At 36.0% G+C, this 21865-nt stretch overlaps 1 protein-coding gene across 9 annotated transcripts in view; it reads right to left on the bottom strand.

Annotated features, from left to right (window-relative positions):
* Positions 1 to 21865, bottom strand: part of ICE2 (interactor of little elongation complex ELL subunit 2) — a 90466-nt gene that overhangs the window by 16973 nt on the left and 51628 nt on the right. For 2 of the 9 annotated variants that reach the window (XM_049705978.1, XM_049705979.1), the window contains exons 15-19: positions 16882 to 16966; positions 15589 to 15657; positions 11504 to 11765; positions 6987 to 7720; positions 5830 to 5949 (exon numbers count right to left, since the gene is read on the bottom strand). In XM_049705978.1, the coding sequence (XP_049561935.1) occupies positions 7598 to 7720; positions 11504 to 11765; positions 15589 to 15657; positions 16882 to 16966 (539 nt within the window). In that variant the 3' untranslated portion in view covers positions 5830 to 5949; positions 6987 to 7597. Of the gene's footprint in view, positions 1 to 4916; positions 7721 to 11503; positions 11766 to 15588; positions 15658 to 16881; positions 16967 to 21865 lie in introns of those variants that run through there. The other 7 variants (XM_049705976.1, XM_049705977.1, XM_033437053.2 and 4 more) reach the window with 5 other exon arrangements.

The raw sequence follows: 21865 nt of genomic DNA, 5'->3' as shown, positions 1-21865 counted from the left end.
AGTCCTCCAGTGTTTCTCTGTCTTTCATGATCCTGTCAGTTTTGAAGATTGCTGACCAATTACTTTACAGACTATGCCTTTGCGTTTCTCTGGTATTTCCTTATAACTTACGCATATTTGGCAGGAACATACCACATGTGTTCTTCTTCATGCATACCTAGAAACACACATTGTTAATTTGTCTCATTACTGGTGATATCAACTTTAGTTACTTGGTTAAAATAGTTTCTGCCAGGTTTCTTCAGCATTAACTAATAAGCATGTTATACTTATTAATAATAATAACTATCTGGCAGTGAGGTTCTTTAAGACTATGAAGTATTCCTATTTGCCATCAAATTTTCACCCACTGCATTTATCCTTTGATGATTTTTACCTTTATTATTATTATAATGGTTGCAAATTGTGACTTCTCTAATTCCATCATTCTCTCTAGATTAATTGATTGGCATTCTACCACATAATATTCTCTTTTGCCCCATTTTTAAATTCACTCATATCTGTATGAGCTTGTGGACTACTATTTTACTCAAAGGATTTCAATCTGTTACTCTCATTATTTCATGCTCAAACTACAACCGACCTGGGAACTCCTTTAAGCTAGCTCCTGTGTTCTTTTGACATGCACTCATCATTCGTTGAGCATTTTCACACTTCCAGGTTCATCTTACAGCTTCCCTTCCCCATTCTTGGAATTAGTAATTTCTCCAAGGAGCCCCAGTTTCTTTAAGTGAAGAATGGGACTTGGAAACCAAGATCTGGGTGCTGGTGCTAGGTGTGCTCATTACTACTAGAGTGCCATTGCTTCTAGACCCTATCAGCAGAATTAGGAAATATGTATGCATATGTACACACACACATCTATGTCTCCATCTCTCTATATATTAAGTACCATGATTTCATTTCCAATTCCAAACCAATACTACAGGGTTTATTCTTGCCTTCCTCTTTCCCATTATTCTCAATGTATTTATTTGTTCAATTAATCTGGTATGTAACCAAACTCCTAGCCCCTTGACCCAAATAAAGCGGAAGTGGAAGAAAAAGAGTTAAAAAAAAAAGCCATCTTGGTTGCAGAAATGCCCCAATTTTTTGGTATGTCAGCCCAAAGGTGGGTCCCCACCTTCCTGTTTCTTTCTAAGTTGCAGACCCACATTTTCAGTCTATAGGTTCTGTAGGATATCACCTTAATTGTACTGCCAACATTTGGTTGAAAACATAACTAGTTGTCTGTTCACCCCATCCATGTTCTCCGATATTTTCATACTGTAAAATAGTATGAAGACTTTTTCCTTTCTAAATAAACCTTTATATTGTAATTCCTAAAACTGATCATGTCATCTTGCTCAAAAAGCCTTCAATAAATCTTCATTGCTTTTATTGATTGATTGATTGATTTAATAAATTTATTTATTTTTGGCTGGTTGGGTCTTTTTTGCCACGTGCGGGACTTCTCTAGTTGCGGTGAGCCGGGTCTACTCTTCGTTGTGGTGCATGGGCTTCTCGTTGCCGTGGCTTCTCTTGTAGAGCACGGGCTCTAGGCGTGAGGGCTTCAGTAGTTGTGGCACACGGGCTCAGTAGTTGTGGCTCGCAGGCTCTAGAGTGCAAGCTCAGTAGTTGTGGCACACAGGCTTAGTTGCTCCACAGCATGTAGGATCTTCCCGGACCAGGGCTCGAACTCGTGTCCCCTGCATTGGCAGGCGGATTCTTAACCACTGCACCACCAGGGAAGCCCTCTTCATTGTTTTTAGAATCAAATCAAACTATCTGGAAATAACAGTCAATACCTTCCGCTATCAAGCTTTAACTTACCTCTTCAACTTCATCTTCCATTTATCATCCTTTACCTCCATGCTTATTAAATAAGCATATTCGTTATTTCCTAAAACTAGCTCTTTTCATAAGAATTTCCCTCATGCCCTAATGCTTTGCTTCCTTTTAATCCACATTGATATTTTACTTGTCTTTCAAACACAGCTTAAAAGTCATTTCTACCATGAGTTTCTCTTTACTTCCATGTATCCCTTTTTCTTACTCCCTTCACTATTACGTCACTTGAATATTCTGCTCTGTATTATAGCTAATTGTGCATACCTATCTCCCCAACTAGATTAGGTAATACCCTTAAGGCAGAAACCAATCTTATTTATCTTTAAATCTCAAGAGACTGGTATAATGTATTACAATAGATGCTCAAATACACATTATCAATTCAAAAGAGGACAGGCAAAGTTTTGAGAGGCATGAATAAATGCAAGCAGATGTAGCTTTACTGTAAAAGCATGCAGGTAGGGACAAGAATGGCTACTTTTTGTGTTGGTAAAGCCTGACTGGAGCAGATGTTGCATTAATGCAGGGCTTGGGAGAGACCTGAGACCCATGGCAATGGTGTGGCACTGCCTTACTGGAGTGTGCCTTTTAAGACTAACATGCAAAAGGGAAGGAGTAATTCAAGCCACTAACCACAGATTCTTTAGGTTTCTTCACTTTCAAAACAGCAATTAATTTACATCCAGGCTTCCCCCCAACCCCAGTTCCTTAGAGAATTAACCGGGTTATACCATGCACGTACAACAATTAAAAACTAACCCATGGTAGGTCCTTGCTTGATCACTTTCTAACAGTAGCTCATATACTGAAAGCAAACATATACGCCAAAGTAACTGAATCTTCCTATTTGTTGAAGCAACCTGGAGACCAATCCTAGAAATATATGTCTGGGCCTCGACTCTTTCAGTAAGCTTTGCTCAGCAGATCGGACCCAATCCCCAGATAGATGCTTGCGTGTCTGCCCTTATGTACTTTGATAAAAAGTCTGGACGCTAGCCGCGGGAAGACAGCAAGAGTGGAAGGATCAAAGAAATGCATACCCTTTATTTCCACATCTCAGTGAGAAACTCGATAAATCCTGACATCAAATACTCTTAAGGTTTGATTAAAAAGTACCTACCATACTCAGCCATAAAAAGAAACGAAACTGAGTTATTTGTAGTGAGGTGGATGGACCTAGAGTCTGTCATGCAGAGTGAAGTAAGTCAGAAAGAGAGAAACAAATACCAAATAACGTATGCTAACACATACATATGGAATCTTAAAAAAAACAAACAAACAATGGTTCTGAAGAACCTAGGGGCAGGACAGGAATAAAGACGCAGATGTAGATAATGGACCTGAGGACACAGGGAGGGGGAAGGGTAAGCTGGGACAAAGTGAGAGAGTGGCATGGACTTTATTTTATACTACCAAATGTAAAATAGATAGCTAGTGGGAAGCAGCCGCATAGCACAGGGAGATCAGCTCAGTGCTTTGTGACCACCTAGAGGGGTGGGATAGGGAGGGTGGGAGGGAGACCACGAGGGAGGAGATACGGGGATATATGTATATGTATAGCTGATTCACTTTGTTATAAAGCAGAAACTAACACACCATTGTAAAGCAATTATACTCCAATAAAGATGTTAAAAAAAAAGTACCCACCATATGCCTATAAAACATGAAAAACATCTTAATATCTCTACCAGCATGTCCATCAAGAACTTCATATTTAGTATGTTGGTAATAAAATATTAAAAAGTGTTCTCTCCCCTCTCTACCTTAAACCTGTGCCTCCTTCTATTATCTCTAAAACGTTCATGGTGTCCAAATACAAAATCCAAGTAGAAATGGAAAGGAATAGGTTAACTTCCTTTGCAGTTGCAAAAGAAGATCCAAACAGAGCTATTTCCAAGTTTTGCAATAAAGATTTTCATTGTTTCCACCTCACTTTCTCATTCCTTAACATTCATAAATCTGACTTCCATTGTAGCCACTTTAACGAAACTTCTCCTTTTACTGAAGTTCTATGGTTCTTCCTGGGGCTCTATTCATGGTCCTTTCTTCATTTCACTCATTACTGCAATGTCATCCTTTTCTCTGATTTCAATCACCACACATACACCAACAATCCCCAAATCTGTACTAAAGAGATCAGGCTTCTCTCTCTTGAGTTCAAAACTCAAATGAGCAACTATCTTTGACACCAACTATCTCTATGTCAGATTTAACATGCTGGTAATAAGGAATTTTTTAAAAGTGTCCTCTCTTTTTCTCTCCACCTTAAACCTATTTCTTCTGTATGCCTAAAATGTTCATGGCATTTGTGAAGGTTTAAAAATATGTTCACTAAATCTTTTTATACTCCTCCCTTCACGAGGTGAAGCCTGAGTGTGGACTTAGTGACTTATTTCTAACAAGGAGACTATGGCACAAGTGACAGTATTTGACTTCCAGGCCTAGGCCTTAAAAGACACTGTGTCTTCCTCCTTGCTCTGTCTTGGATTGCTCTCTCTGGGGTAAGCAGCTGCTACGTCAAGAGGACACTCAAGCAGACCTATAGAGAGGTACATGTGGTGAGCATGAAGCTTCCTGCTAACAGCCAACAAGAGATTGAGAACTTCCACTGCTACCACGAGACAGCTTCCTTGGAAGCAGATGCTCCAGGCCCACGCAAGCCTTCGGACGACTGCAGCCCTAGCCAACAGTTTGACTGCAACTTTATGAGGCCTTGAGCCAGAGGCACCCAGCTAAGCTGCACCTGGACTCCTGACCCACAGAAACTCTGAGATAATAATTATTTGTAGTTTTAACTAGTAAGTTTTGGGGTAACTTGTTATGAGGCAATAATGGCACACCAAGACCCAGAATCCAAGGAATACAAGTGGTGAATGGAAACGACCATTTTAAGTGAGCTCTCTCCCCACTCTAATCACACTCCTCCTCGTACTTTCTCAGTAAGTAACAGTTATTTACCCAGTATCCATATGAGGAACCTGGAAGTCATATTTGACTCTCCCTACCAACTATATCACCAAGTTATCATTTTTTTTCTTCCATCACTTGAGCCCATCCCTACTTTTTTTTTGTTTTTGCCGCACCACACGGCATGTGGGATCTTAGTTCCCCGACCAGGGATTGAACCTGCGCCCCCTGCAGTGGAAGCACCAAGTCTTAACCACTGGACTGCCAGGGAAGTTCCCCATCCCTACTCTTATTGCTTTAGTTCAGGGCCTTTACCATTTTTCAATTTTGGTAAGATACCTTTGCAACTTTTCTCCTTCCCTATAGTCTTTCCCAGCTCCATTCCATTCTCTAGATTAATGCCAATAAGAACTTTTTGAAGAATATATCTGATCATGTTATTTATTTTTATTAAAAAATCACTACTGGTTCCCACATTGCACAGGACAAAATTCAAATGTCATAGCATGGCATGTCTGTCGTGTCCTATAGCTTTTTCTCTCATCTCCACGTTCACAGCCTACAATCTGGCCATCTTTCGCCTTTGCATATGCTGCTTTCTTTCTGTGTGGAAGATCTTTCATTCTTTCCTTATAATTCTTACTCTTTTTTAAAAGCCTCAGCTCAAGGTTTATCTCAGAACCTTCCTTAATTATCAGGTCCAGATTAGATGACTTTCTTATAGTACTTTATCAGGGCACTTATCACATAGATCAGCATGTGTCTTCCACTAGAATGTTAGCTCCTGAGGAAAAAAAAAATCTATCCTCGATACCTAGACATTCATTTATTCCTACATTCAACTTATATCTACTGAGCAACTACAATAGACACTGTATTAGGTGTTTGTTACACACTAGTGAACAAAACAAATATGCCCTACCCTGGCATAGCTTGTATTCTATTCAAGAAGAAAGACAGTAAGTTAAATAAACAAATACTGTGATATATGAAAAAAGAATTTTATCAGAGGGTAAACATAAGGACCTACTTTAGGTTGTGTGGCATACAGTACAGATGCACTCATACATTTACTGAATGAAATGTTTATACCTTCACCTCAGAGATATAAGTGGGTCAGGCTCATCACATCCTTGCCAACATTGAGTCTGTTTTTTTTTTAATCTTTGCTCATACTGTCAATGTCACTTTCTTGCTTATACATTCTCAGTACTAAAAATCAAGAAAAAGAACACAAGACAAGATCAAATATACATTAGAAAAAAGAGGCTTGATAAAGCACAAGTGGAAAACAAAGTCTAGCTTTATATTATCACGGTTACTCACATAGCTGGCTAAGATAATTTCAAAATAACCACCTGTAAGATCACACATTTTACTAAGTAAAAAGTATACTAAAAAAATGAAAGCCAACTCTTTCTGGTATTCAGAAGTCTGAAGCAATCATTGTTTAGTTTTTTTAAAAGAGCAAATTCCAAGGGAATCCCTGCCTCTCCCTTGGTTCACTGCCAAATAACTCACAGCTGGAATATTTCTGGGAAATATGGGTATGTGACAAAGTTAAAAAAAGATCAAGACCACTGAAAACCAAGCTCAATATTTTAAAATGGGAATGGCAGGATGAGGAAACTATATATTAAAATGCATAAAACAATTTTACTAGTAATTGCTCATTAATTTAAAAAAAATTTATAACCAACCAAAAAAATCAAAACTTGGTAGTAAATAAAGTACTTAACTGCTATTTATAACAGTTGAGAAGGTTTCTAGGACTAGTTTCTTATATTAATATAAAATGCATAAAAAATTCCAAAAACACAGCAAATATTGCCCTATATTACAAAGCTTGTATTTTACAAAAGATGCACATATTTAGTGCACATTAAAGAAGAGGAATACAAAAGTTAAATAAGTCCATCCCTTCTTAAGTCCATCCCTTCTTAGTATTGACTATAATAACATCAATTGATCATGCCTTTTTCCAAATTCATCTCCACGGTCTTGAAAAATTTAAATGAATCAGTGTAGATGAAGAAAAATACCTTCCGTTTTACCACACATTAGCCTTGTTGGTTGAAATATGAGATTTTTCTGGAAACTATACTCATCTCTTTGCTTTTAGTAGCCTATTTCAACACTTAGCCAGGATTTGTGCCAAGAGATAGAGGCATTCGTCACCGAACCTGTTACACCACAAGAGTTTTTTCTTTTTAAACTGATGACTGCCCAATAAAAAACTGTTAACTTACTTGTGAATTTTCAGAGGCAGAGGGTTTTTTATTTTTTATTTTCCTTTTTGGCTTCTGGAATGGAATTTCACCAAGTTTTTCAAGATATTAACTTCTTTAACCTGCATCAATCATCATTTTAAAGTAGTATATAAAAACTGTCAAATGGGTCAGAAATAAGGTTTATGTAGTTCAAAATTATCTCTGACAGTGGCAAGATTTAACCTTTTGAGCCAACCTCAACAGACCGGCAATACAACTCAAATTATTAACATAATACATAATGATAAATATTGCTCTCGCAAAAGCAAATTGTTTTCCTACTTAAAATTTTTTGCAAAAGGTCTACTATAAAAATATTTTCTTCTCTCTTTATTTCCCTGCCACAATAATGTTAAACCATATCTGGAGTCTCCTCAAACATCAGGTGTTAAGAGCACAACATTCCATTTTAGTTGGATCACTGCTTCACATAGTCAATGTGTATTTTCAAGGCACTATAAAAACTCTCAAGAACAGTAAAAGAAAAACATTCCTCTTGCCTACAGATCTTTCAGGTATATTTCCCCTCAAACTTTTCTAAATTGGTTGTTGTGATAACTGGTTTTTCTTCATTTTCGATGGTACAGTCCTTAAGTTATTTTTCTTTTACTTGGAGCCACTCCTTCATTTTCAACTTGCTGAGCAGGCAGACTTTTGGTTTCCATGGAAACTGAATTCCTGCGGCTGCGGGTAGGCATTCTTGTTCCACCAACCTAAGAGATGAAGCAAAGAACAGGATGGCTTAACATGTTTACAGCGTTCTTAAACACAGTCAACTCTATTATTTACAAATGGACTAATTTCCTTGCAAATGGTCCTTTATATATTTTTAATCCCTAGCCACTTAACTGCTTCTAAGCAAGCTTTAACCTGACAGAGTTTTAAAGTACGAAACTTTCAAATAACAATCAGGGAAGGAGATACATCAGGGTAAACGGAGAGAAGTGAAGAGGAAAACCACACTTTGTGCTAAATTTGGGAAAGTTTGAAAGCTAAATGAGAAAATGCAGGAATGACAGGCCTTTAGAGAAATGTGCTTACAATAATGAAACTGAAGGGCAGGAGAAATGAAAAATAGGAAGGGAGGGAAAGGAAATACAAGAAGGTCAGAGGTGGTAAAGAGAGAGAAGAAATTATGAAATGGAGAAAGAGAGACAGAGTAAGAAAAACAGAAGAGTCCAAAAAAGGAGGATAAAAAGAATAAAAGGGAAACGAAGGGAAAAGAAAAAAGACCCCAATTTGAGTTGAGAGGCTGGAAGAGCAAGAAAGAAAGAAAGAAAAAGGGAAAGGAAAAATTGGAAGGCAATTACAGAGGATGGGAAAAGAGGAAGAAGGGAAGCAGGGGGAAGAAGCTTTGTTGGGGTGCTGGTTCTACCTTAATATCTACTCTTCCTCAGCACAAGGTGCTACTCAATCCCACTTTCTAGCTCACACAGTCTAGGGAAGAGAGAGTGTATTTTTAGGATGCAATCCCTTGCTAATTGCAGTCCCACTGAAGATGAGGTCTGGAAATACTGTCATCCCCTTGGCCACTGGAAGAGTATAAAATTTTTAAATGGGGTAATGGAGAAAGCCAGGCATTACAGAGAAGGACAAAAGCTGTACAGCCTGAAACCATTTTCCCAGAACTTGTCCATATCTACCTCTATTTTCTTTAGTGACCTTGCACCCCCTTCTATTTCTTCACATCTTCTCCAGTGTGTTTCAGACCTGGAAATGACTGTAATTCCAATCACACTCTCTCATATTCCTTATACAACAGAAATATTACTAGCATTGCCCCAAGAGGCTACTGGCTCACTAAGAATGAATCAAACTCCAGCTACCCTCACCTAATATCTTGTCTCTTTAGGGGCATTTTTTGGTTTACAATTAGATGGTTAGAAAAGACAAATTTGAGTTAGGGTTTGAGTCTGCCAGTCTGTCTGTCTGAATCTGAAGAACTTTTTTAACATACAGATTAAAAAATTGCTGTGATTTTTAGATTATGTATACCACTCCCCACTCAACTGGTATTTACTATAAAAGTATACTGACCACACTAATTATATCTACCACATTGCAAGCATTTTGACCCTATATGTGTATGTGTGTATGAGCATGAGTGTGTGTGTGTGTGTGTGTGTGTGTGTGTGTGTGAGAGATCCATATTTATAGCAGAAGTTGTGGAAGGAGAAAAGGGATAGGCACAAGGCCATTATAAAAAGACTAGAATCAGAAGTCTGGAGTAGGAAAGGAAGCAAATGGGATCCTCCTATTAAGCTCTGCTTGATGCAAAAAGAGGCAGACACAGGCTTTACTGGGGTATCTCTCAGGATTAGTGCTTAAGGTACTACTACACAAAGGTGACATCTGAGTTCAAGTGGACTAGGGACTAAGGAATCGTATTAGAGGCAGAGATATCTGTCATATGAGTTTTTACATCATGAAATAAGTAGATCATTTCTGTTCCATATAAGATCTTACGTCCCAGGGTTTCCTGAAGCTCTTGTCTTTTCCTTTGCTGCTAAAGCTGGAATCCCTGTCTGTGCTTATTAGCTTGGTAGGATTAGAAAGTCTCATTCCCATGGCCTCGCTAGCAGGAAGTAAGGGAGAAAGATGGGGGCAATTCCTACATATGTAGGACCAGATTGTAGGGAGATGTGTAAGAGATCACCAAAAACTTTCCATGGGCTTAAAAAAACATCAAACCAAGCACTAGTTAGCTAATTGACTACTGTACCTAATGTTTGGCTGTACAACAACCTGGTCCTAGACAATCTCACTAACGATTTGTCCTTGGACTGAATGCATGAAATATCTTCAAAAAAACACAAATCAACAAATGCTCAGCATATACATAATTAAGCTGTTTATATTTATGTGGTCAAATCCTGAAAACATGGAATTGTGTCAAGACATTAAACTGTTCATTTTCACTAAAGAGGAATAAGCCACTCACACAGTTAAATGTTACAGGTGAAACTATCATCAGATTTTTCTAAGTTAAAACAAAATCATTGTCTTAGAAATAACATAAACTCTTCAAAAAAAGTTTTCAATTATTATTTTTAAGTTAAGAAAATGTTGTCTCAGGAGGTTATAAAAATCACTACTTATATTAAATTTAAACTGGAAATAGCCAACAAAAACTGTAGCTAAAATGGCTTAAAATACTAATAACTCACTTTCTCCATTCTTTCACTTGTCCCAACTAGTTAACCACATTTATATATTTTCTTGGCCAAAGTCAACTAAGAATGTATAAGAAGTTGTCATTTCTAAAAGGATCCTCTCAGTAATAACATTAGAATGGAGAAGTGAAAAACATACACGTGATAGATGTTCTGTGGTAAACATATTGAGAAGAGTAGAGAACTCAGACAATAATTTTGGTTCAAAGATTTTTGGCAGCAGGAAAGGAAAATGTACTGTGTTATTGCTAACTGAACAGTCAGATTCACTTGTAGAGAATAAAACTTTTCCTTCAACTAAACTCAAACTGGAACTTCTTACATGATATAAAGAATGAGTGACATGGTAAAGAGTATCTCTAAACCATGGTTTTACAAAAGTTTCAGATAGAGAAATATCATTCAAATGGTATTTCTGGGGAAGGATTCTATAAAGAGCATAACATTAATTATAACTAAAATATTGAGTGATAAAATACTTAGCGTTAAAACACAATTTACATCTTAACATTTTATTATACTTTAAAAAATTTTATTTATTTATTTAATTAATTTTGGCTGCATTGGGTCTTTGTTGCGGCGACCGGGGATGATTCTTCGTTGTGGTGTGCGGGCTTCTCACTGTGGTGGCTTCTCTTGTTGTGGAGCACGGGCTCTAGGCGCACGGGCTTCAGCAGTTGTGGCGCGCAGGCTCTAGAGTGCAGGCTCAGTAGTTGTGGCGCACGGGCTTAGCTGCTCTGCAGCATGTGGGATCTTCCCGGACCAGGGCTCGAACCCCTGTCCCCTGCATTGGCAGGTGGATTCTTAACAACTGTGCTACCAGGGAAGTCCCTATTGTACTTTTAATAAGGCACTGCAGTCACTAATTACTAACACTTGCTTTTATATTTTCCCATATCCTACTTATTAATTTTTAATTGTATCATCATAATTTTATTGCATGTATTCTGCAAATTGCCTCAAATATTTAATGAAATGAAACAGTATACATAAATAAAACTTGCAAAAAAATTATAACTTTGCTTTTCATAGGCACATAGGGATTTAACTATGTGGTTGCCTTACCCATGCCCTCACTGGGGAGTCTAATAGAATTTTCTTTAGTTGACTCATAAACCTTACAGAAATAAAAAGTTCCATTGACATGATGACTGGGTTCAGTAGAGCGTACAACTTTATCTATGCTTCCTATAGATATTATTTTTAGAATGGTGTTGTGATTAACATGGCAAATGTGGACATCAGGTTGAAATATTTTATAGTCAGTGAAACAGATTAATAATAAACAACCTAATCAAACATTTAATTTCAAAAAGATCTTACCTTTTGTTGTTGTGTTGTGGGACCTTGTGATTTAGGTGGAAAAGTACAAGGTATTCTTCCATGATGGATATGATATGGTAATAAGAGACTGGGGTCTAACGGGACCCAGGGAACTGAGAGACTGGAAGGCACACCAGGAAGGCTGTAATGTGTTTTATGCAAATTGTACGCTGTCCTAGTAACTTTTCCATCAGAAGTCTTGTAGATCAGGAGTGAAGAATCTTCTGCTGCATGAGACAACAAGTAGGAACCCTCCTGCAAGCTAAATCCATACAAGGAAACTCAACTCATTGGTTCACTGTGTCAAATTCAATAGCACTTTCTTAATCATAATATATTAATAAAATTGAAAACAATTAGGGGAATGGGATACCAACTCTAAAAACACTTTTATGACCAAGTAAGATTTAAGAATCTTTTAAACTATTTTCATGCCTTTTCAGCAACTCATTTTAGTTCTTATTCCAAGTTCAGGATATATAATTATTTTCTTTTCACTGTTACATCAGTTAAATTGTAAAATTTCAAAAATTTAATGGGAAACAGACAGTCTGCCTAATTCTCTAATTCATGGACAACACATATGGAAAAGTACATATACATATGAGTACATAAGTACATATACATACCATTCCTATACACAACATTTAAATTAATTAAACACTGTACCTACTTTCTGTCTACTAATAGGTGAACAGAGATAGAAAAGTGAATGTGACAAATTCACTACACTGAGAAGTTTAAAATAAAGTGGCAGAAACAGTCAGTGCAATAATCACAATACGAGGGGCCATGAGAATAATAGCAACCAAAGCAGTTAATAGGTACTGAATGTTTATCATGAGCTAACGACGACTATACTGTTTATATCCATTTCATCATTAAATTCTCCAAAACAAAACTTTAAGGAATAATATTAATTATTAACCTCATATTTGAGATAAACAAAAAATCAGACATGCTAAGTAATTTGCCCAAAGTTCTGAGTGCAGGACCTGGATATAAACCCAGACAGTCGAACACCAAAAGCCATACCCTTAATTATGATCCTCTGTTGTCACAATAATAAGTTCTGTCAAATCTACATTTTCCCTTTCTCTTTAGAAAGCTTTAAGGAATTCAGTGTAACAACATAAAGAGCTAAAGGGATACAATTAATATACTGTGTTTTTTTGGGGATTTTACATTCTAGCTCAAAGGTACAATGGAAGATATCAGTTCTTTCCCACAATCTATCATTAAAAATAAGGACTAGTCATACTTACAAGGATCTTCCTACAAACCTGATAAGTTTTTCATTAATTCATTACTGTTTTTAAACAGAAAAGTAATAGGTATCGACAAAAGTGGTTCAGAGAACTATTATTCTCAGAGCATTTTTTCCCCAATCATTTTCTATTCCCATATAAAGAAATGAATAATAATTGATGTGACAGTGGGAATAAGTAACATTTCAAACACTGAGCTTTTATCAGTGAAACTTTATATCTTAACCTCCTTCACTAAAAAAGAAGAATGCTTTGGTTTACAGAGAGAATTCATGGAGAATGAGACAGTTCAAGAAAGAATATCTTAAAAGTGCTGCATGGGGGCAGCAATGTACACGGATGGCTACAAATATCAGTAGGTTCAGTAACGGCCTCCCCCCAAAACATACATCCCAAACCCTAGAGCCTGTGAATATGCTACATTACATGGTAAAGGGGAATTAAGATGGAATTAAAGTGAAATCAAGGTTCCTAATCAGCTGATTTTAAAATGTAAGGTTTTCCTAGATTATTTTCCTGGGCTCACTGTAACGATGAGTCCTTAAAATGTAGAAGAGGGAGGCAGAAGAGACTCAGAGGGAGATAACGGCTTTGAAAGAGGTGAGAGTGATGTGATATGAGGAGGACTCAACTCGCCTTTCAAAGTCTGAAAAGGGAGGAAAGGAAGAGCACCAGAAGCCAAAGAATGCAGGTAGCCTCTAGAATATACAAAAGTCAAAGAAACAGACCATACCCAGAGCCTACAGAAAAGAAGGCAGAAAAATGACACCTTGATTTCAGCCTGAGAAGACCTGTTAGCCTCCTGACTCACAGAACTGCAAGATAATACATTCCTGTTGTCAACACTAATTTTGTGGCAATTTGTCACAGCTGCAGTTGAAAACTAATACATAAGCTAAGATATTGATATTCAAGTTTCAAAAAGCACTTGGCAAATTTTGTGTTTAAGCATTGTACTTCACATGAAGAATGGAATATATAAAGTAAAAATCTTGCCACAGAATCTCAGAACTGAGGAGTACTTAGAAAATCACCGAACTCAACACCATCATTTTATAAATAAGGAAACTGACATCTATCTAGTTGCATAAAAAGTAGGAGAGTTAGAACTTTGAGGTTTTTGACCTTTTGTTCAAATTCTTGAATTGTTTTTAGTTTATCTTTTGGTAAGGGCGTAAGACAAGGAGTGCAAAGGTTTGTATAATGAAACGGTTTGACAAATGATCACGTAGAGAATCTATATTCTAAGATTTGCTATGGACCGAGTGACTAGCCTCTATGTTGCTTCCTTACCTTGAAAATGTACACAATATAGCTATGGAAGGCTGACTAATATTCCCCCAGAATGTTTACATCCTCTCTCCAGAACTTGTGAATGTTACCCATCAATGGCTTTGCAAATGAAATTAAGGATGCAATGTGACAATAAAAGCAAAAATTTGAGTGATGTACTTTGAAGATGGAGTAAGGGGCTACAAGTTAAGATATATAGGTATTTCTCCAAAGAAGACATACAGATGCCCAACATCACTAAATCATCAGGGAAATTCAAATCAAAACCACAATGAGATACCACCTCACGCCTGTCAGAATGGCTATCATCAAAAAGACAAGTGTTGGCAAGGATGTGGAGAAAAAGGAACCATTGTACACTGTTGGAGGAATTATAAATTGGTGCAGCCACTTGGGAAACAGTATGGAGGTTCCTCAAAAAATTAAACATAGAACTACCATATGATCCAGCAATTCCACTCTTGGGTATCTACCACAAGAATGCAAAAAAATTAATTCGAAAAGATATATGCACACCAATGTTCACTGCAGTATTATTTACAATAGCCAAGATACGGAAGCAAATTAAGTGTTCATTGATAAACGGATAAGGAAGATGTGATATATATACAATGGAATATTACTCAGTCATAAAAAATGAAATCTTGCATTTGCAACAAGGATGGATCTAGAGGGTATTATGCCACATGAAATAAGTCAGAGAAAGACAAATACCACATGACTTACTTATATGTGGAATCTGAAAAACAAAAGAAACAAACAAAACAAAATGAAGATAGACTTACAGATACAGAAACAAAAGGGTGGTAGCCGGTTGCGGGTGGTGTGTGTAGGGAGAAATAGGCGAACAGGATTTAAGAGGTACAACCCTCCAGTTATAAAACTAATAAGCCACAGGGATGTAACACATAGCATAAAGAATATGATCAATATTATTGTAATAATTTTGTATGGGGACAGATGGTTATTAGACTTATTGTGATCATTTCACAATGTTTGCAAATATCATATCACTTGCAAGTTTATGTAGTAAACTTGAAACTAACAGAATGCTGTACACCAACTATATTTCAATTAAAAAAGAAAAGAAATACAGGTAGCCACTAGAAGCTGAAAATCAAGGTGAGGAAACAACTGTCTCCTCAGAGCCACCGCAAGGAGCCAGCCCTGTTGATACAAGTTTAGTCCACTGAAAATGATTTCAGGTTTTTGACCTCCAGAACTATAATAGAATAAATTTGTGTTATTTAAAGCCACTAAGTTTGTGGTAATTTGTTATAGTGGCAATAGGAAACCATTACAATAGCCTTACAGAAAAATGTAATTGCAAGCTCATTGAAGCCAGAGACTATTATATTACCTACTTATTTATACTTTCACAATTTCAACTTTGACACAGTAGAATAAATTCTGTATTTCTAGGTTATTTTCTATCTATTCCTAACAACATATATTCAAAGTTTCTATGAATTTTCACCCAAGAAAATTAGACATATCAATGCAAAATACCTCCAAAGTACTTACCTACTTAATTTTCTTAGAATGTGTTGAAGGATGTTAAATAAACTTGATATCCTATTAAACAGAAGAAATCTATATAAAATTAAGCGACAAGAAAACTTACTCTTAACAATTTTAGCTCCTCAGGAAGAGAAATATCCTCAATAGCAGAAAAAAACAACAGATGAAATAATGTAAAACACCAAAATTTATTTCTAATTTGATTCACTTATAATATTTTTTGCCATTTTCTGATCTCTCTTCAAAATCATAAAGTATTTGGCTTGTGTGAGTCAGAGCAGCTGTAAAGAGATCAATATTTTACACTGAAACTATAAACTTTTTAAGAAGTTTATAAGTTTAAAATTTTTTTAAAGATTAAAAGTTTAAAAAGCCTTTAGTAGAACTAATCTGCAGAAGAGTTTGCCTTTTAGAGATGGTGGTGGTAACCAGAGAAATTGAGAGGTACTTTAAATGAATAAAGGGAAATGAAATATATTGATTTAGTATCTCTTCTAGACCTAAATTCATTCCCTTTATTATTTATTTAAAAATGGTTTTCATTGGAAGAAGTAGAGCAGGCAGTGAGTAATGTACAGAAAAGCTTTTCTATTCACATATGTAAACAAAAAGTTACTCCTCAAAAGAAGCAATCCTTATAATAGAAGTAGATGTTTTTAAGTATAAGCAGAGAATTCAAGTTTGAATCTGGAGGCTTCAAAAACTATGACAAGCCCCAAAACTGGAACTATGGAAGTAATAAAAGTCAGGACAATTTCCCATCCTTGAAGGTGAATCAAACATATTAACTACCAAGGTTGTCACCCTAGTTCAGCTGTATGCTCTGGGGAAAGTCACTCCAAGTTCCAGTTTCCTCATATATAAAATGGAGATAAAACTACCACCAGTCCTTCCCGGAAAGTTGTGAGATGCAAATTAAATTCATTTCAATCTGATGTACAGTAACAGTTGGTAAAAGAACAAACTTTTAGAAGTTAGGGTGTCCAAATGAGTGTATACATCCCTGAGAGCTAAGAGTCTTATGCTTCCATACACTACCAAGACGGAAGACTCCTCTGTTGTTCTAGCCTCCTTTGTCTTAAGTAGAAATACTAGTATCACTAGTACATTTAATTTGGAAATGGAAATGATTAATGTGAAATGGATCACAAACTGGGTCAGGGCGGAACCTCAATGTAAAAAAGGACTAAAAGTCTTGAAAATAAATAATTTAAACTTAACCAATATTTACAGATAAAGGAAAATTAGTGATCATATTAAGTTTTTAAATTCCCAACACAAAGTAAAGCTTCTTACTTGAGGGCTGAAAGTCTTTCTTTTAATTCTTCTGAGGTGATTTCTTCTAGCAGGAAAAGCTTTGAAGTAAATGTATCAATATGTCCTAAAATAAAAGATCAAACTTAAAGAGAACAATTGCAGTATTTAAAAAACAAAAAAGCCAAGTTATCCAGTCTCTTTAAAGATGTTTTTACAAAACTGTAATAATTGTAAAGTAACTTTATATTCTAAAAGTAGGAGAAATAGACATTTTATTAAGTTTATTAACTGAAGATGTATTTTAAAATGACATTAGGGACGTTCCTGGTGGCACAGCAGTTAAGAATCCGCCTGCCAACGCAGGGGGATGTGGGTTCGATCCCTGGTCCAGGAAGATCTCACATGCGGCAGAGCAACTAAGCCCATGTGCCACAACTACTGAGCCTGTGCTCTAGAGCCTGAGCTACAACTACTGAGCCCACGAACCACAAATACTGAAGCCCGCGTGCCTAGAGGCTGTGCTCCACAACAAAGAGAGGCCACCACAATGAGAAGCCCGTGCACCACAACGGAAGAGTACCCCCCACTCACTGCAACTAGAGAAAGCCTGCGCACAGCAACGAAGACCCAAAGCAGCCAAAAATAAATAAATAAATTTATAGAAAAAATAAAATAAAATGAATTACAAGTCAGATTATAAAAGAAATATGTATTAATTCTAAAATATTTGCTTAACATAGAAAAGTTTACACATGTCCATAGCAAAAAAAATCATCTCTAAGCCCACAATTTAAGAATAACAACTGTTAAAATAGTGGTGTTTCTAATTTTTATTAAAGTTGCATTTTTATGGAAATTAAATTTTTAGAGAAATATGTACCTATTATGAAAGCAAGCAGATAAAGTCAAATTTATAGTTTGGGCATGCTCTACAAATTTCTAAGACAGTCTGGGTTAAGGTAAAATTTAGATTACAAAAATGTGGCTTACTCATTCACAACAGCCAAGACATGTATAACCTAAGTGTCCATCAATGGATGAATGGATAAAGATGTGATACACACACACACACACACACACACACGATGAAATATTATTCACCCATAAGAAGAAAGGAAATTCTGCTATTTGCAACAACATAATGGACCTTGGGACACTATGCTAAGTAAAATAAGTCAGAAAGAGAGAGAGAAATACTGCATGTATCACTTACACGAGGAATCTGGGAAAAAAAGTCAAACTCACAGGAACAAGTAGGAAAGTGGTTCACAGGGGTTGGGGGCTAAAAGGGTACAAACTTTCAGCTATAAGATGAATAAAGTCTTGAGGATCTAATGTATAACACGGTGACCACAGTTGATAGTACCATACTATATAACTGAAATTTAGTAAGAGAGTAGAACTTAAATGTTTTCATCAAAAAACAAAAAAGAAAAAATATAAATATGTGAGGTGATGGATGTGTTAATTTAACTAGATGGGAGGAATCCTTTTACAATGTATACATATATCAAATCATCATGATGTATACTTTAAATATCTTAAAATTTTATTAGTTAACTATATCTCAATAAACCTTAAAAAAATCTGGCTTATTTTTAAATTAAAGCACACCATAACATTTCCTATGGTTTAAAAAAAAAAATCAAAAGTCTGCTCAAAGACTTACTTTCTTACAAACGTGACCTAATTCTAGAATTCCAAAAAACAAAATAGAAAACTCTCAAGATTACACTTCCATTTTAAAAAGTAATGCGTATGTTCTACAACAAAACAGGTTAGGACACAACACTGAAGTCCTGAAATGTTCCAAGGAAATGATATAAAAGACAGCTCTTAGTTAAATGTTATATAACCATGTCAAGACAAAAATCATGTTATTACAGCAGTTAAATACATCAATAGCGTAAGAGTATAATACTCAACAATGCTGAAAATAATAACATTTTGATTTTAATTTTTTTCAGCTTCCAATATTTGGTTATCAAAATACATGACCTGGAATCAATCATTGTGCAACAAAAAAATGCATATAATTTAATATTGCATTTTCTTATCTAGTCCCCTTTCATTTGCTTTGTGCTCATAAAAAGAATTAGAAACATTTTTACCAGATACCTTTCTTCTACAACAAATCTGTTTTTCCCACGCCTACTTATCATTTCCTGTGCCAAGTTTCAGTTTCACCTCTGCATTCCTAACACTCATTATACACTGACGTTTCTAATAAAAAGGACACATTTCAATGGTTTAATAACTGTAGAAAGGGAATATCATGTACAATAAAACATTTTTAGACATTTACTAAATGTGCCTTTGAGGAAAATCACTAACAGTTCTTACCTTTTTAAAGCAATCTCAATGAAAAGTATATATTATATAGTATATGTCAAATACAGTTAGGTCAAAAAATATACAGAGAATACCATACTAAGTGCTATGAGGGCCCACCTCCTCAAGGAGTCTACAATTCTCTCAACATCGGAGCGTTTTAACCTGTGGGGCTTAAATGAGTATACATGTGTCTTTGAGATATTTATCTCCTCAGTCCTTGGGGCAGCTGAGCAAGGTGTGGGATGGCAAGAGCTTCCTGGACATTATCCCTCAGCCACAGCAATCTCTTTTGTATATCACAGTGCGTTATCCAAATATTTTTTATGTGTGTCAAGTTTGGGAAGGTTATATAATACAAATCAAGGCTTTATATACATGCACACATTCATACATATTTACGTGCACACACACATATACATAGGCAGTTCCTACTCTGCATGCAGTATGGGATGAGAAAAATAACCACACATAAGCCAGAACTATGGAAGCAATTTTAAAAATCAATGGGAAAAATTAAAACTGTTCCATTACCTTTAAGATTTTTTTGGTCAAAACATTATAAATTCCCCATCAGTTATAAACGTATAGAGAAATGAAAAAACAGTAAAAAGTAATCTTTATTTAGTATACTGTAAATTAAAAACATTGAGATTTAAAGTGTTATTTCATTATAAAAAACTCATTAAGAGCAGTCTGAATAGTGCTTGTCGCCTTCTGCTTGTACAACTTAAGATAGGGAGCAAGCACCTTTTCTATGCTGTGGTGAATGGTCACACTCCTCGAATCAGCTTCCAACATGATAGCCTTTGCGCTTTTAATATCATGATATATCTCAAAGAGTTCTTTTAATGTAAAATATTATGCCAGTGTCACTTCTTCATCCTTTATGCCACAAGCACTTTCCTCATTTATGAGTTCACCTTCATTAAGTTCCTCTTTTGGCATATCTGGTCTCCTGAACTGCACCAGTGTCAACATTTCTACTGTCAGCTATTTCTTCTGTAACTCCATTTATGCTCAATTCAAATTCCACTTCCAGCAGTATGACCTTTTGTTTCTTTGCTGTGCTTTAATCTTTGTTGGCCAATTCCCTCTTCTGATTATCCACTTTTGTAAAACATCACACGAGTTTATCACTGGGAGACAAGGAGGGAACACAACTACACATTTTGCTTCCTGTGCATCAACTCAGTAACAGGTGCGCAGTGAACAATCAATGACAGACTTTGAAAGAAGTGACATGATTGGTCACTGGTCATGACGTGCATTTGTTACTTATGTAGTGATTTGTGGACTGAAGAGTCAGCAGTAACGTCTGTACTTTACGCAATTACTCACAGTTAAATACCTTCGTAACTGAAATTTGTGTGTATCAGAATTGTGCAAAGGAAGGACTGCCTGTATGTCAACTATACAAAATTGATATATATTAGAGAACTGGAAAGTAGATACAGAACTTGTGATAAGATGACTTTGGGAATTTTCCTTAAGGAATACATCTTAATGTTTTTATGCGGCAAGAGGATAAAAAGAATACTGCAATCTAAAGGAACAGCAGAACACGTTCATAGCAAAGCAGACAAACAAAAAACAAGTATGTTTATTCTACCTGAAAAAGAGACTATAGGACTCTAGTTCAAAATTGCTGAACTAGAGTCCTATAAACCAATATGCTCTTCAGTTAAATAAATGAGATGCTATGTCACTTGTGTCTCGTAAGATATGCTCTATCTGAATCTCTGAACCATGCATGTAAACTCTACCTTTACTGTCCTCTCCAAAAGATCTAATGCACTGGTCTCCAACTTTGATTTCTGAGAAGAGATTGTCTTAAGTTTCTTTGAAATTCTGAGATCATAGGGCTGGGCAGGGAAAACTGACAATGAAATGCTTAAGTTAAATGGAGGAGCGGCTAGCAACGGTTGAGTGAGGGAAACACAGGCCACAACTGAGAAAGGACTATGGTGCATGACTGCATGGGAAAGAGAATATGAGCACGTGGAGATCTTCTGGTCAGGATTTTAAGGTCCCAGTTTCTAAGACACAATGAATCATCTGCCTTAAGTCACATTGATTAACATTGTTACACACACAGTGCTTCATTTTTGTTATATCTGACCTCCCCGCCCCCCCCCACCAATTTTTCCCTAGCCCTTTTTAGGTTTACAGCAAAGTTATAAACACTTAAAAGACTGTGACTAAATTCTGATCCTGCCGCTGATGGAGTCTGTATCTATATGTAAGTTAATCATTCTGAGCTTTATTTTTCTCTTTTATTTAGAGCAGCAGTCAACACACATTAAAAACTATTAATAGAAATTGAAACAGATGAAAATTTTTGAAAAGAATAAAATAATATGCAATATAATATATAATTAACTATGCTTTGTTGTTTTGAAAAATCTTGGCTTAATTCTGTGCAATAACAACTATTTGAGGGACGGCTGTAAAGTTCAATTCATTTTGCTATATAGGTTTTAACAGCTGCCATTGCTAAAAAAAGATACCCACAATGATACATAGATCCAAATGGAACAAGTGCCTCACTGCTTGGCTTACTAAAGCATGACACTGATTGTTTTTAAGGAGAGGACCACCTGTCAATCCACATACTTAATATGAGTAATGTTAAATTTTTAATTTTTCATACAAAAAATGAGTTATAATATATTCTTCCTGCATCCCAATG

The sequence above is a fragment of the Orcinus orca genome, chromosome 2 (assembly GCF_937001465.1).
Source record: "Orcinus orca chromosome 2, mOrcOrc1.1, whole genome shotgun sequence".
In the NCBI taxonomy this organism is placed as follows: domain Eukaryota; kingdom Metazoa; phylum Chordata; class Mammalia; order Artiodactyla; family Delphinidae; genus Orcinus; species Orcinus orca.
This window is presented reverse-complemented; position numbering and strand designations above follow the sequence as displayed.